The sequence below is a fragment of the Myotis myotis genome, unplaced genomic scaffold (assembly GCF_014108235.1).
Source record: "Myotis myotis isolate mMyoMyo1 unplaced genomic scaffold, mMyoMyo1.p scaffold_m19_p_34, whole genome shotgun sequence".
NCBI classification, from domain to species: domain Eukaryota; kingdom Metazoa; phylum Chordata; class Mammalia; order Chiroptera; family Vespertilionidae; genus Myotis; species Myotis myotis.
The window spans coordinates 1,278,810-1,295,140 of record NW_023416340.1 but is presented as its reverse complement, the minus strand read 5'-3'; the positions used below and the strand labels follow the sequence as shown (position 1 = coordinate 1,295,140).

General features: G+C 48.9%; 1 protein-coding gene across 1 annotated transcript; it reads right to left on the bottom strand.

Moving 5' to 3' along the window:
- Positions 1–3,224: 3,224 nt before the first annotated feature.
- LOC118652812 (insulin growth factor-like family member 1) lies at positions 3,225–5,025 on the bottom strand. Its single transcript, XM_036302963.1, has 4 exons — positions 4,831–5,025; positions 4,224–4,277; positions 3,852–4,113; positions 3,225–3,578 (listed from the first exon to the last, which is right to left on the bottom strand). Exons 1-4 carry the CDS (start codon positions 4,853–4,855, stop codon positions 3,569–3,571), a joined length of 351 nt encoding a protein of 116 aa, XP_036158856.1. The 5' UTR covers positions 4,856–5,025; the 3' UTR covers positions 3,225–3,568.
- Positions 5,026–16,331: the final 11,306 nt, after the last annotated feature.

Below are 16,331 nucleotides of genomic sequence, written 5' to 3'. Positions count from 1 at the left end.
GAACACTGATACATGTGACAACATGGATGAACCTTGAGAACCTTACATTCTTTGAAAGACAAAAATGACCACCCAGCACATGATCCCACTTAAATGAAACGTCCAGAATAGGCAAATCCATAGAGACAGGAAGCAGATCAGTGGATGTGAAGGGGCAGGGGAATGGGTCATGGGGGTGATTGCTAATGGGTTCAGGCTTTCTTGTTGGGCTGATGGGAATGTTTAGGAATTAGTGGCAGTAGTTGCACATTATAAATATGTAGACATTTAAAATCCACTGATTAAAACAATTCAATCAGAAATTCTGTTATATGAATTTTACTTTAAAATATCTTATATAATATAACGTTAATATGCAAAATCAACTGAACGACCAGTTGCTATGATGCACACTGACCACCAGGGGGCAGATACTCAATGCAGGAGCTGCCCCTTGGGGGTCAATGTGTTCCCACAGGGGGAGCGCCACTCAGCCAGAAGCCCTGAGCCGGGCTTACAGATGGCGAGCACAGTGGTAGTGGCGGGAGCCTCTCCCGCCTCCGTAGCAGCACTAAGGATGTCAGACTGAGCGGGCCTAAGCCATCAGTCAGACATCCCCTGAGGGCTCCCGGACTGCAAGAGGGTGCAGGCCGGGCTGAGAGACCACCCCTCTCTGAGTGCACGATTTTCATGCACCAGACCTCTAATTAATGATAAAAAATTAAAACTAAGCACTGAGAAAAACAACACAGGTGTAGATTTATTAGCTACATGGCTATCATCCAAGTGGGAGTCAGGAAGCTTGTCCTATTTGCTGGCCTTTAAAAACACACACACACAAGTTACCAGGAGCACATGAGCACAATTTTTTTAAAACTGGGCTGCCCTGGCTGAGTGGTTCAGTTGGTTACAGTGTCCTCCCAACCCACTAAGATTTCAGGTTTGATCCCAGATCAAGGAACATACAAGAATCAACCAATGGATGCATTAATACGTGGCATAACAAATCTTTCTCTTCTCCCTCCCTGCGTGACTCCTTTCCTCCCTCCCACTGTCCCTCCCTCCCTCCCTCCTTCCTATATCTAAAATCAGTGTGTTGGGGGGGGGGGGGGGACTGGGATCTATGCAATGAAGTATCTTGGCTCTTTTCCCTTTAACATTATGTTATGAACATTTTCCATGAAATTAGTCTTTGACATATATTTTGAAAAAGACATTGGATTAAATATCTTGATACAGTCAGACACTGCACTAATTTTCTGCCATTAGAAAGTTTGAGATGAATCTATGGGTCCTCCACGGAAATATTTCTAAACTATTTTTTTAAAAAAATCAATATTTTTATTGATTTCAGAGACGAAGGGAGAGGGAAGAGAGATAGAAACATCAATGATGAGATAGAATCATTGATTGGCTGCCTCTTGCACGCCCCCTACTGAGGCTTATGGGGATCAAGCCCACAGCCTGGACATGTGCCCTTGACCTGAATTGTACCCAGGACCCTTCAGTCCACAGGCCAACGCTCTATCCACTGAGCCAAACCAACTAGGGCTAAACTATTTTTTTATGTTAAAAGGCAAAATAATGAAAGTCAGTTATTCATGTAAACTAAAACAGAGAATAAAAGGTTTATTTTTCACCAAGCACGAACACGTTTCACATATTCCAGGCACATTTTGAAATCCTTTACAATTTTGATTCATTCGATCTGGTTTTCACCATCATTTTACAAAGGGGGAAACTGAGGCACAGAGGCACTCCTCACTCCCAGAATCACACACGTGAGAGCAGGGGCAGGGTCTGCCCTGGGCACTCCAGCTGCAGAGTTCCTGCTCCCCCAGCACCTGCTGCCCCCATCATGTCCCTGCAGACAAGCTCTTCCAGGCACACAACCTTCTGGAAGGTCACACTGACACTATCATAGTGTGCTTTTGAGGGAGGAAAACTTGGCCGAGCATGGGGAGAAGCTTCGCTTATTTTATTTTTTCCATGTGGAGAATTCCGGAAAGGGATAGGTCTGGACTTAGTCACACGGAGTAGAGAGAAAGGTCAGAGTGGCCAGTCCCTGAGGCTCTGGCCTCCTCCTATGGGGCAGGGTTGGCCCTCAGGGCCCCCCAGTCAGTGGGGGCGGTGGGGGACCTAACAGCTTGGAGATGGTTGAACCTTCAACTAAAGGCCATTTCAGCTCAAGCGCCTCAGTCTGGGCCACAGCCAGGACCCCAGCATTTCCCAAAGGCCGGGAACAGAGCGTGGGGGAAGGGAGGGGCAGGTTCCTCTGAGCCCGGTTTGGGGAGACCCCATCTCAGTGACCCAGAAGTCCCTGCCTTTTCTGTCCAGTTTTCATATGATTGTTTACAAATAAAATTAATACACGGAAAATAGTTTTCATTCCTTTCACAAATTAGAATCTGGAGAGGACTGGGTATTTGCAACCTCTGTCCAGGGTCCTGGACATCCCCCGTCCAGGCCAATTCGCGCCCCTCCAGGCTGGGGGTCCGGGTCCCCATGGTCCCCTGTGATCCTCACCGCGTGTCCTGGGTGCCGCTCCTCCCTGAGCACGTCCCTCTTTAGGGAAGTCTGACCTCACACACCGCAGAGCCCGACCCCTGTGACCGCGGCTCCCGCCCATGTCTGTGGCTGGGTGAGCCCAGGAGCTCAGGAAGGAGTTTCCACCCGCGGTTTGGATGAAAGTCAATTGGAAATGCTGGCAGCGCTTTGGACGCCTCCCAGACCGTCTTTAGGAGGCAAGTCAGTTCTTCCCGTGAGAGTTCCAGCCTCCCACACCACAGCTCACTGGCCGGCGGGGACACGTGGAGAGCCCAGCCCTGGGGTTGGGGTGCAGGGGAGGCACCTTTTCCTTGCCCAGCGCTGGGGACTGCTCCCTGGTCTCACTCACAGCGCCTGCCCGCCCTGCGCCCGCCTCCCGCCAGGGGGCGTGCTGCCCTCACCTCCCTCTCCTGGGCCAGGCAGGTGGTGGGGGACAGATTCAGCGCCAAAGCCCCTCCCTCCCTGTGGCCGCGCCCCCCTCCCTGTCCTCAGCCCTCCTGAGGTGGAAACAAGAACTGGATCCCGGTGACCCAGATGCAAATGTTATTCAGCGAAACCGCAGATCATGCAGAACAACTGACATTTGTTCTTACATGGGAAACGTGGACATTCCTTGTGAACTCAGGGAGCCAGAGAAAGGACCCCCTGTCCACCACTTAGGACCCCTCCCAACCTTTCATGAGCCGGGACAGAACAGGTAAAACTTCAAAGTTTATTAAGTGCCGTGTGTTTGATACCGGGTGAGAAAGGAGCCGAAGGTAATGGGGTTCTGCTTCATGGTACCAGCTGTAGGGTTTGGGGCCCTCGGACCTCCATCAGCAAAACAATCTCTCACAATTGTCCAGAATCAGAGAAAGGGGACCGGTCACCACTTAGGACAGAGTTAGAGGGCTAGAGGAGCCAGCATAAGACGGGCACGTTGACTCTGAGAGTCTCCTGTCCCCACATATCCCCTGCAGTCCCGGAGCTCAGTCAACACCAGGCCCCGTCTCCAGGCTCAGTGAGGAACAGAATCTGCAGTCATCTGGTCACCCATCCTCGGTCATCTGACACTGCGGAGAGAGAAGGCCAGAAATGCAGGGGCAGACGGTTATGGACAGGGAAGTGGAAAAGAGAGACACAGAAGGACAGCAAAGGGGGTGAGAGAAATAAAAACTAAAGGGGAGAGAAACAAGGAGAGAAAAGGGAGAGATTGACTAGAGCAGGGGGACAGGGGTAGGGGACAGCCAGAACAGGGCAGGGAGGTTGTGTCATGGAACTCCGGGTGCCCACAGCCTCCCCAGTCCCCAACAAGCCCTATTCCTGTGAAGGGGACAGGATCTTACCTGGAACAAACCCTGTCACCCGGGAATGGGCCGAAGGAACACGCCTGGCCTCTCACTTTTACCACGAAGGTCTCCTGGGGTCTGAATGACCAGGGACAACACTGCTCAAAGCAGATCCTGAAGGTGCAGTTTCCACACTTCCGGGAAGTGCTCAAGGGCACCACAGCATCGTCATAGCAACAGTCCTCCTGGGGGTCGTAGAACCTGTCCCCACATCTTGAGTGTGACTGGCACAACATCAGGTGAGCACCCGTGGGGGACACTGGAGGAGACAGAGCTGGCGTGACCCAGATGGCAGTGCAGGCAGGGCCCATGCAGGGGCCCTCTGGATGCCACCCACCACCCGAGTGTCCCTGTCCCTCCTGCACTCACCTGGGGCTCCCTGTGAGCAGAGGAGGCTGATGATGCAGAGAACAGCCCAGACAGCTGTGGGGGAGGAGCTGGATGAGGTGAGGCTGAAGGGGCAGCCATGGGTCCACCTCAGGGAGCCCTTCCTGGGGCAGAGGAAGGTCTGGGTGGGGGTCTCTTCTCTGAGTGAGGCTCGGGGAAAGGATAAGGGCATCCAGGGTGGGATCTGATCACCTGTGTTCGGGAGCCCTGGGATTATGGACCTGTGGAATGTGGGGGGTGCTGGCAGGGTACGTGGGAGAAATGAGTTTAGGATTCAGGGGGGTGTGGGTGCTCAATGGGCAGGCGTTGAGAGCAGGAGGCCCAGGTGCACTCAGGGCCTGAGCTGATGGGTTGCTATGGAGATGACCCACATGAAAGTCTAGAAGACTGGGTTTGGGGTGGGAAAGTGGGGCAAGGGTGGCATTGGGCATGAGTTTCAGGACCGAATCTGAGATGTGGATGGAGATGATATTGAGGAGATGGATCGGTAAGGCCTGGTGCTAAGGAGGAGAAGTAGGCTGAGGTAGGGATGGGGCGGGGGCTGAGAATGGAGCTGGGCTCCGAGGGAATTGGGGTGGGTCCTCCTTACCCAGGATGTAGCATCGGGGAGTCATGGCTCTGGGTTGGCTGCAGCGGAATCAGAAGAAGGTCTGCAGTTCCCGCAGGTGCTTTTATGTCTCTGATAAGGGCAGTGATGTCATCGAAGCTCCTGCCTCCTGGCCAGGCCTGCAGAGACTCGCTGGGCCCTTGGGTCAGGATTATCCAGACATCATCTTTGGCACCATGGAATCCTCTGAGAGCCAGGAGAGGAAGGACCCCCCCCCCCATGATACTTTCCCCAAATGCCTCCCTCTCATGCCCAGCACCAGGGCCTCCTCAGCAAGCAGGACACGCCTCAGAGCCACCCCCACTCTTCCAGGATGAATCCACCAAACAGCTTTTCCATCACATCCTATGAGTCTTCTACTTTCCCCAGTCTTTCCCACATTGCTAACCTCTTACATCCTTGGGGTTGGGGTTGGAGGGGCGGGGGGGTGCACTCAGCTCCCTGACTTCACAGCCGTGACCAGGAGCTGCTCACTAAACCACAGCTCAGCTTATTCCGGTGAAAGTGATGCGTTTTTACACCTGGAAATTCCCGGTTGAACAAGGTTGGGGAAAGGAGGAAAAATGTAGGGAGGAAGCTGGGGTGGCTCATCAAACAGAACCAGGGGAACGGCCCGGGGGAACCCTATTTCTCACTCCCCCAGAGTCCTCTCGCTGGTCTCCTTCTCTGTGTCTTCATTAGTGTCATTCATAGCGGAGCACATGTCCACTTAGCACCTTATATGGCCCTGGCTGTTTCTGACACAGGTGAGGCAGGGGTGGGTAGGCTATTCACAAGCCTCAATTTTCATGGAGTTCATGAGAGGCCAGAGGGCAAGAGGGCAAGAGGGAGGGGAGGGAGAGGCAGGGGATAGAAATCTTAGTTTGGTCTTGTGTTCAATATCATTATCAGTATTACTGGTCCGTAAAGTTCTGTGAGAGAAATTCCACCACCTTCAGTAGAGTCTCCAAGGCTTTGACCTTAGCATCATGTTCAGAGGAAGATGGATGTGTGATTTCTCCGAAAAGAAAGAGTGACACTGGGGTCAGGATGTGAACACAGCAGGTGAGAATGAATGGCTCCCCTGAGGGACACTGAGTTGTGTGAGCTCAGGTCACCCCATGCAGTGAGGACTGGGAGCCCCTTCCCCAGCTCCTGCAGGAATTCATCCTCAGGGACACCCCAGCCCCATTCCACCAAGAACAAGGTTTTCTTCAGAGCCTGGGAAGGGCGACCTGCCACTCTTGTAGGCTGACGTGCCATCTACACCTTCTTCCTGAGTTTGGAAAGTTCCTGCCTCCCTGGACTCTGCCCAAGGGAACTTGCAGCACTCACTCTCCCAGACACCTTCCACCTGCAGCCCAGGCCCAGATGAGGCTCCTCCAATAAGTGCGCCCATTTCAGACTGAAACCACTCATTTCCTGGGGTGGCTCCAGGCAGCCTGGGACCCAGGCCAATGGCCTCTGCCCAAATCTGGTGCCTGAAGGGTGAGAAAGGAAACTTTCTCTGGGGAAGGTTCAGGTTGTGTCTGAATAGACTCAGCACAGCCCACACTCCTGATCACACAGCTGAGTCACTAAAAGGCAGGGAGGGGGAGGCACATCAGGACAGAACAGAGTTTTGGGAGGCTGTGCTGATGAGAAGACAGCTGCTCAGCCAGGAACTCAACAGCATTGAGGCTCTGGGGTGCGAGTGTGGGGTTTGCACCCTGCGGGGGCCCTTCTCAAGGCATCAGAGAAGCCTTAGCACACAGCCCTGTCCACTCCGACCAACAGCTCCCGCAGAGACCCCCTTCCTACTGTGTCCACCGTGGGACCTTACTCTCTGGGGACAGCTCTGTCTTCTGCGTGAGAGCCACCTCAGTGCGACACCATTGGGCCCGTCTTGGTTGAAGCTGCCATTAGATGTTGGGATCCTGCCTCTGCCAGTGGCTAGAAAAGGTTCTGGCTCTCTTGGTTATCAAGTGTGAGATCCTGACCTCCAACAGCCATTTGCTTTACTTTCTCATCCTGCTCCCTGGATGCAAGCAGGACACTGACCCACCGTCCTACTGGTCAGGGACACAGGCTGGACAGGACCCAGGATGCCTGAATCCCAGTGCAGGAGCCTCCAAGCCCCCCTGGTGAAGCCCCTCTGGGAAGGACAGGCAGGCTCTGGTCACAGATGCCCTGGATGAGACCCAGGTTGCTGCTCTGGGTCTCCTGGTTGAGACTGGCAGAGCTGGGTGCCTGCATTGAAGCCCAGGAGGACACTGGCATTTCCTTCTCTCACCTGCTTCACTCCTGGCATCCCCTTTGCCCCAGGAATTAATTGATTATCTCTCCAATTAGCATCTGGGTGTTATTTCCATCTGGCCTCAGGGATCCCTTCCCAGGGCACAGGCGGGAGTGTGGTGGTTTGGGGTGTATAGAAAGAATGCCAGGTGTGCAGCAGCGGGAGGAGGGGGGCTCCCCAGGGACAGACGGTCCTCCTCTTCTGGTTGGCGAGGAAGCTGTGTCACTCCTTGGCTCCAATCATCAGGATTTAGTGACTAACTTCTCTCCCTACAAAGTTGTAAGCCCTAGTAGTTCTGATTTGAATTCCCGATTCAAAAATCACTTAGAGGAGAGTGATTCAAGATGGTGACATAGAAAGGTCCTAAATTCACCTCCTTCCCTGGACACTATAGTTAGTTAGGAAATGCTCAAAAGAATATGAAACATCAAAAACATAAAACATGGGAGTGGATTTAAAAAGTGGCTTTAGAATGTGCTTAAACGTAATTGCTATCTACTTAAAATGGACACGTACAACTCGGCAGTTGTGGCTCAGTGTTGGAGCATCGACCTATGAACCAGGAGGTCACGGGTCCATCCCCAGTCAGGGCACATGCCTGGGTTGCAGGCTCGATCCTCAGTAGGAGGTGAGCAAGAGGCAGCCGATCAATGATTCTCTCTCATCATTGATGTTTCTATTTCTGCCTCCCTCACACTTCATCTCTGAAAGCAATAAAAATATTTTTAATATATTTTATTGATTTTTTACAGAGAGGAAAGGAGAGGGACAGAGAGTTAGAAACATCAATGAGAGAGAAACATCCATCAGCTGCCTCCTGCACAACTCCTACTGGGGATATGCCTGCATCCAAGGTACATGCCCTAGATTGGAATCGAACCTGGGAAGCTTTAGTCCACAGGCCGAGGCTCTATCCACTGAGCAAACCGGTTAGGGCTATTTTTTAAATAGACAGGCATAGATATAGGCTGATGTGTGTGAGCCTCATGATAACCACAAAACAAAACCTATAGTAGATACACAAACGATAATGAAAGTGAAATCTAAATAAGACGCTAAACACTGTCATTAAACCAGAGGAAAAGAGAGCAAGAGAAGAAGAAACAGAGAGGAACTACAAAGCAACCAGAAAGCAATGAACAAAATGGCAAAAAGTACATCCATAAGGGCCTCATGCCCTCTCATCCCCCAGGAATAAAGCCACTTGAGCAGAAAGGAGGGCATCGGATACACCTTGGAGCCACCCCCACTTTCCCAAGTAGAAAGAGCAAAACATGCCTTATCCACCCAACCCCACAAGCTGTCTACTTTCCCCAATTCTTTCGCAAACTTCAAACTCTCCTGAGGGAGCGTGCCGAAAGCCTGTCCTACCTCACACTCCCAACCTAAGGACCAGTGTGCAGTCACTGCTCACCTGGCCCCAGTGGGTGTTATTCAGGTGGAAGATACATTGGAATGGGGTGCCTATGTCCAGAGAGCACAAGAAGACATCCACACCATTTCATTGTTTCTGTTCCTGGAATGCGGCTTTCCCTGAGTATCTGCACTGTATCATGTGATTCTGACTCCTTCCTGCTTGTGCAGAGTGGAAGCTGACAGACAGTGACTATAGATTTGGAAACTCTAATTTGAATAAGTGGGCAAAATGAGAAACTTGCCAGGTTTCTGGGGTTCCTCCTGAAACCAAGAGAAGAACTCAAAGGCCAAAAGGACACTATGTCTACTTCTGTTTTGTTTTTAGTTGTCATTTATTCAAGGACACACAGCTTGTACATCTCAGGCACAATTGCAGGCTCTGAGATTTATGCTGAGGCTGCTCTGCAAAGGTCACTGTTTTCCTTTGGTGCCCGGAGAGGGAGAGAAAGGAGGGGAGAGGCAGGAAGAGGAGAAGAGACTCTAAATGAGAGAATGGGAGAAGTTGTGCAGGACACTTGGTAAGCAACTGATGACTTAGAAGTGATTGATGTAACCCATGGCATTGGCATACTTATTTGTGTCACTGACACTCTGGACAAAAATTCCAAAGACTCTCCCGTAGATCATGACCCTGTAAGAGTGATGGCAACAGGACCAGTGAAAGGTTTCCACTGTCGCCTCCACAGGAATTCATCTTCCTTGTGCTGAATATGCTTGCTCAGGGGAGAGGTTTGTCCTCTGAGAGAGCCACATGGGATCAGGAGGGAGGGAGCCGCTGCCCTGAGGGAGGCTGACGATGCACTCTTTGCTGCCTATCTTCCTGTGTGAGCTGCACGATGATGCACTATTTTTCTGCTAATAGATGCAGCCAAATCAGTAATATCAGTAAGGATCTGTGCGCTGGTCCAACTGGCTCAACCAGGCAGGGTTGGGTCCTATGTGTGTAGGATGGAGAGGCGGAGAAGATGAGGCTGGGAAAGAGGCTGTTCTGCACAGAGAGGCTCTTAGGCCTCCCCAGCCTATGAGATCCAGGCTTCAGCAGAACAAAAGCATTACAGGGGGGCCAGGGAGGCTGCCTGGAGGAGGAGAGGTTCGAACTTCAGGCACCAGTTCCCAGAAAGTCGGTATGTCAGGACAGACATGTTGAGTTAGATACACTCTGGACACAGTGCTTTCAGTCATTCATCCACTCCTTCATCCATCCACTTCTTAATTAATCCATTCAACATTCCCTGAGCACCTGCTCTGTCATCAGCCCTTTGCTGTTGATGCTGGGGACCCAGTGGTGACTTAGTCCCAGCCCTGTCCTTCTGGTTCTCACATTCATTGGTGGACACAGACCACCCCACACAATAGTGACCCAGAGTTTGAAGGGCTGGGAAGGGGGACCAAGGGCATCAAGGATGGCTTCCTGGAGAGGGCACATCTGAGCTGTGATTTTAAGAGTGAGCAAGAACTGTGACTATTTCAGCGGGGTTCAGCCCTGGGAGAGCAGAGGGCGGGGCGGGGCCAGTCACCCTGTGGCCTTGATGAGGATTCTGGACTCCATCCAAGTGCATTGGGAGCCACAGCCGGGTCCTAAGCAGGGGATGGAAGTGGTGAGATGTGAGTCTGTGGAAGATCCCAGTGTCTGTCTCCTGTGAGGGAGTGGACAGGAGGCAGGAGACCCTGGAGGAGGCATCTGAAAGCAGAAATACCAGAGTCTAAATGCCTGTGCTCTCCCAAGGGGTGGGGGCAGCACACTCCTCTCCCTGCTCTTCAGACCCCCACCCCCTCTATTACACCTGCCGGGTAGACAAGTATTCCCCAAACTGTGAGTCATGGCACTCTTTCAGGCTGTAAAACCAATGAGTTTGTCAAAACAGATACTTTAAAAATTAAAATATAGTTTATTGAAAATAGAATATTAAGCATTCCTGGGTAATTCTATCTGTTTTTGAATTGTCTATTCGTGACAAAATGATGTACATCTATTTTTCCTAGTGAGTCATGTACAGATATAGTAAACATGAGGGTGGAAAGGCTCAGACTTGCAGTCTCCTTTCCAGACTTAACTGTCTCCCCCCAAAAATAAAAGGGTTCAGCTCTCACGTCTTCAGTCCCAGGCACTTCCTGTGGGAATCAAAGGTCGGCTCCGCACCGTCTAGGTGTCTCTATCAAAAAGTGTGATAAGGTTGGCCCGGATGCCATCCAGACCTAGAGAGGAACAGGTTCCCTGGGGCAGAGTTGGGGTTGGCGTCTCTCAGCCCAGCTGCCCTCCTGGCCTTAGATCCTGAACTCTGTAGCAGCTGAGTCAGGACTTGGGTGGGAAAATGGAGGGATCAGGGCATGGCAGGGGGTCTCGGAGGCTGTGCTGGTGAAATGGGCATTGAGGGCCAGTCCATGGACACTTGGAGCCCCTGACTGAACAGTGATGAGGGTTTGGGGTCAGACAGTCCTGGGTTAGAATCCTTACACTTCCTCAAAGGGTGCAATAGGCTACTTACAAGATTGGCTGTTCGTCTTTCTGCATAAGAGGAAGGTTTGATTTTTCGTGTGACTGACAGCTTTGAGCCCCGGCACACTCCCACTGGACATATGAGTTACACAAGTGAACACAGGTCAAACCCTCCACCCAGCCCACATACAGGAACCTAACTCTGGACAGAGTCCTTAGGCAAAAAAACCAAAATAACAAAAAAACAAGCAAACAAAAACGGCCAGCGTCATCCCCACTTCATGTCTGTTCATACCTGTTTCACACAGGAAAGAACATGAACCCTTCCCCTCAGGGTAATGATGTTGCTGTTCTTTGGATCAAAGATAAGCATTACTTCATCTTCAGTGGTGCCCGTGTGCCATTCTGTCATCCAGGGCAGGCACCTGTGCAGTAGAGAACGCAAAGCCCCTATAAACAATCCCCAACAAGCTGCCTCTACGTCCCCCATCTCTGTGCTGCCCCTTCTGGGTTGTCTGTCTGGGATGGGTCTGGCATCTCTACTGGACCTAGAGCCCCATGGGGACGGGACCAGGGCTGCCTCGGTCACCACCATGTTCCCAGTGTTCCCACTGCAAAGGATGCTCGGGGTCCCATGGGGAGCAGGAGTCTATGGAGACCCCATTGGCTGAATTCTCTCTGCTCAGTTTTCTCAGGAAGATCTTGGCATGAGGCCTCACTGCCAGTCACAAACACAGTGATGTAATATCTCTGAGTCACCTGTCCCAGGCTCAGCCCCTCTGGAAAGGGCAAGTGGGCCCTGATTCCAGGCTCCCCTGGAACCAACCCAGAGAAGACATTCCCACAGTTCCCTGTGGTGCTGGGAGACCTATGATTCTGAAATGTGAAGCAGACAAAATGCTGCATTCTGTAATGTCACAGGCTTCCCTTCACCAGCAGGTGTAAAGAGGCTGAACTCCCTCCTGGGTGATAGGGTGTTATTTCCATCTGGCCTCAGGGAACTCCTTCCAGGGAACAGGCAGAAATTTGTTGGGACTTCCTGTTTTCAAAAAGAATGTTGTGCACCTGACTGGGAATCTAACGCAAAACACATTGAAGCCGGGGCGGACACTCTGACCTCACAGTCACACAGGCCAGGGCTAGGCCAGTACATGTGAAGGTAATTGACCTTTAAGATCTTACCGTGGGTCTTCTGTCTTAATGTGTACAATTCTATGGGTGATGATCACTGGTTTTAGGACCATAGAGGTTACAAAATGATTGCTACAGAATCACTAACTTCAGCGGGATTGGAGAATCCTGTAGCCAGCGACATGGAATTGGTCTCCTCTATACGTGCATCCAGAAACGTTTCTGTGAAAAAGATTGGAGATCCACATCTGAGGACCTCCAGGCATGTTTATCTTCTGTGTTCAAACTCATTGTCCTTGAAAATAATCAAAGGGTTTTGTGCATTTTGGTACCGTCTTAGATCTTGACCTGATGATCAGAGTGCCCAGGCAGGAAATCAAAGGTAAAGGAAAGTGGCATCTATAGACCAGGGATGTAGCTTTTGTGACCCAGTCAGAGGATAGGAGAACCTGGATTGAATAGAGAGAGGCCAAACGAAGTGTTGGACATACAAAATTTTACTTTGACATTTTGAACCATTTTACAAACGTTTTAATTAGTAAAGACCACATTTCAAGTGTAGTATTTGATGAGTCTTGACATAGGCATGAAACTGAAACTATCACCATGGTCATAGTATTGCCCATGGCTGTCACTGTGAATTTACTTCGTGTCTTTTTATAATTTCTCTCTCTCTTTTCAATAGTAAAGGCATTTATGTGCTCTTGTCTCCAACCCCAAATTACTCCTTTCTTTCTTAATCTATACAAGGGACATAATAGGTGAGCAGTTGGGCAATAAAAGGCCTCCAAGCCCAGCCAGAGTGGCACAGTGGATTGAGCATCATCTTATGCACCAAGAGATCGCTGGTTCCATTCCCAGTCAGGACACATGCCTGGTTTGGGTCTTGATTTCCAGCAGGAGATGATGTGCCGGGGTGGGGGCGTGGAGGGGGTAGTCGATGTTGTTTCACTTTCACAGCAATATTTCTCTTCCTCTCTCTTTAAAAATAAATAAATAAATCACTAAAAAGTCTTTAAAAATATTTAAGGAAAAGAACAAGATTCAGAGATATTCAATAGCAATGATTGGTAGCGTATCTGCCAATAAATTTGGTAACACAGCTTGTTTTTGCTAATTTGGGGGGACTTTTCTCTAAGGTGTTATTTAAGAGGAGGGCAGCTTTTGCCCTGGCAGGTGTGGCTCAGTTGGTTGAGCGCCACCCTGTGCACCAAAAGTCTACAGTTCCAGTCCCAATCAGGTCACATGCCTAGTTTTCAGGTTTGTTCCATTTCCAGTTGGGGTGTGTGGGTGGGTGAGAGAGGCAACCCATTGATGTTTCTCTCTCCCTCTCTCTAAATAATGCATGTGTATATCTGTCTATATCCATATCCATATCCATATTCATATCCATACCTATATCCATATCCATATCCATATCCATATCCATACCTATATCCATATCCATATCCATATCCATATCCATATCCATATCCATATCCATACCTATATCCATATCCATATCCATATCCATACCTATATCCATATCCATATCCATATCCATATCCATATCCATATCCATACCTATATCCATATCCATATCCATATCCATATCCATATCCATACCTATATCCATATCCATATCCATATCCATACCCATATCCATATCCATATCCATATCCATATCCATACCTATATCTATATCTCCAGGCATCACTTGTGTTTCAGCTTCATGCCCAGAGAAGCAGAAAGGCCAGACATGGCGATGTAATGGCTGCAATGACCATGACCCTGTACCCTGACTCCAACCAATCAGTGGAGACCACAAATAAAAAAAGGACAAAAGACCCAGCTTTTGCTTTCTCTGGAGCACACGAACCCACTTCCTGCTTCTTCCAGGGACAAACCTTTACTCTCTTCCTCCTAAGCTCCAAGGGCCCTCCTTTTGCCTCTGTAACTTCTTTCCTCAGTCCACACAGCCCATCTGTCTTACTTAGTCTATCTCCCTAACGTTCTAAATAAACTCACTATGATTTGAGTCCTTGGCTTTGAATTGTTTTCTCAGCCAAATTAAAAAGCCAAGGTTCTGAACCAAGGTCAAATCGCCAGTAACAATTGGTGTGGTTTTGCCACCAACAGCTCTAGCAAGTTAATTTAACCTGAGCAGGCTGTTATAGAAACCCTTGATTTATAGTATTTTTAAAATTATTATTTCTAGCCCTAACCGATTTGGCTCAGTGGATAGTACATTGGCCTGTGGACTGAAGGGTCCCAGGTTCTATTCTGGTCAAGGGCATGTACCTTGGTTGCAGGCACATCCCCAGTAGGAGGTGTGCAGGAGGAAGCTGATTGATGCTTCTCTTTCATCGATGTTTCTAACTCTCTATCCCTCTCCCTTCCTCTCTGTAAAAACTCAATTAAATATATTTAAAAAATTATTATTTCTAAATTTTTACTTGTTGATTTTAAAGAGAGGGAGAGGAAGAAACATTGATTTTTGTTGTTGTTGCTGTCCCACTTTGTGTTTTTAATCCTCACCCCAGGATATGTTTATTGATATTTAGAGAGAGGAAAGGATAGAAAAATATTGATTGGTTGACGCCCTATGTGCCCCTACTGGAGATCAAACCTGCAACCCAGGTATATGCCCTGAGAATCGAACCCGAAAACTTTTGGTGTACAGGTTGATACTCCAACCACCTGAGCCACTCAGCCAGGGCTTGTTCCACATATTGATGCATTCATTGGCAGATTCTTGTATGTGCCCTGACCGGAAATCAAAACCACAACCTTGGCATATTGGGATGACACTCTAACCAACTGAGGTACCCAGCCAAAGTTAATTTTTTTTTAATTTTTAAATATATTTTATTGATTTTTTACAGAGAAGAAGGGAGAGGGATATAGAGTTAAAAACATCAATGAGAGAGAAACATTGATCAGCTGCCTCCTGCACACCTCCTACTGGGGATGTGGCCACAACCAAGGTACATGCCCTTGACCAGAATCGAACCTGGGACCTTACAGTCCACAGGCCGATGCTCTATCCACTGAGCCAAAATGGTCAGGGATAAAGTTAAATTTTTATTTATTGACTTGAGAGAATGAGAGAGTGAAAAATTTATTTATGCATTCATTGAGTGCTGCTTGTATATGCCCTGATCAGAGATCTAACCCATAACCTTGGCATACCAAGGTCACACTCAAATAATTGACATGATGGGGCTATAATTGATTAATAGTGTTAAAAAACAAAATTCAGTGGAGTAAACTTAAATATGTAATTGCTTTAACAGATTCATAAATGGGAACCAATCCATCTAGCAAATTGAACAGTATATTAAGAATTGTAAAAAAGGGAACATTTTTATTGGTAAAATCTTATAAGGTGGGGATTAAGAAGCTAAAAAAGTGACTTATTTCAGACAATTACCTCCACCTAGGGGAAAAGGAGGGTCTTATTTAAAACGTTTTACACGAGGCAGATAATTTACTAAACTTAACACAGTATTTTTTTATTTTTTTTTAGAAAGGGCACCTTTTCTATAAGAAAAAGACCTGGAAAATTTTTTATCATGATGTTACCTGTTTTTTCTATGGGGGGTGGAAAAAGTTCATGAGACATAATTCCATTACTGGAGCTTGACCAGAAAACATTAAACTGGATGTTTAAGATTGTTTCTGGAAATGGTGGAAACTACAATTATATCAGGTATTAAACTAGGCTTTCAGCATGGGTGATGCCATTTGGGGCCTGTGGCTTTCTGTTTAAAAATAGCCTTTTGTGCCCAGCTGGTGGTGTTAAGCATGGACCCTAGAGTCAGGAGTCACAGTTCAATTCCTGGTCAGGGCACATGCCTGGGTTGTGGGCTCTATCCCCAGTTGAGGGCATGCAGCAGGCAATGGATCAATGATTCTCTCTCATCATTGTGCCTCTCTCTGAAGCACAGATAACATCTGGACTTTGAATTGGCATCTAAGGGGCGGGGGTGGCACAGTCTTGTGGTTCTGAGCCCCTAAACCAATCTCCAGGTAGATAGGTCAGAATTGAGTTTTTGCAGCCATTAACCAGGAGCAAATACTTCCCTCCAGGGAACAGCATCGGATCCCTCCAATGGCAAACTTCCTAGTTGTTCACAACGGAGAACAATGTGCCCTCTGGAGCTCTGGGAACTACATTACCCAGAAGACCGAGTGCTAATTGAGCGAATGACACATCAGGCCGAAAGCATTTCCGTTGGATTTCCAGGATTTGGGGCGGGACTT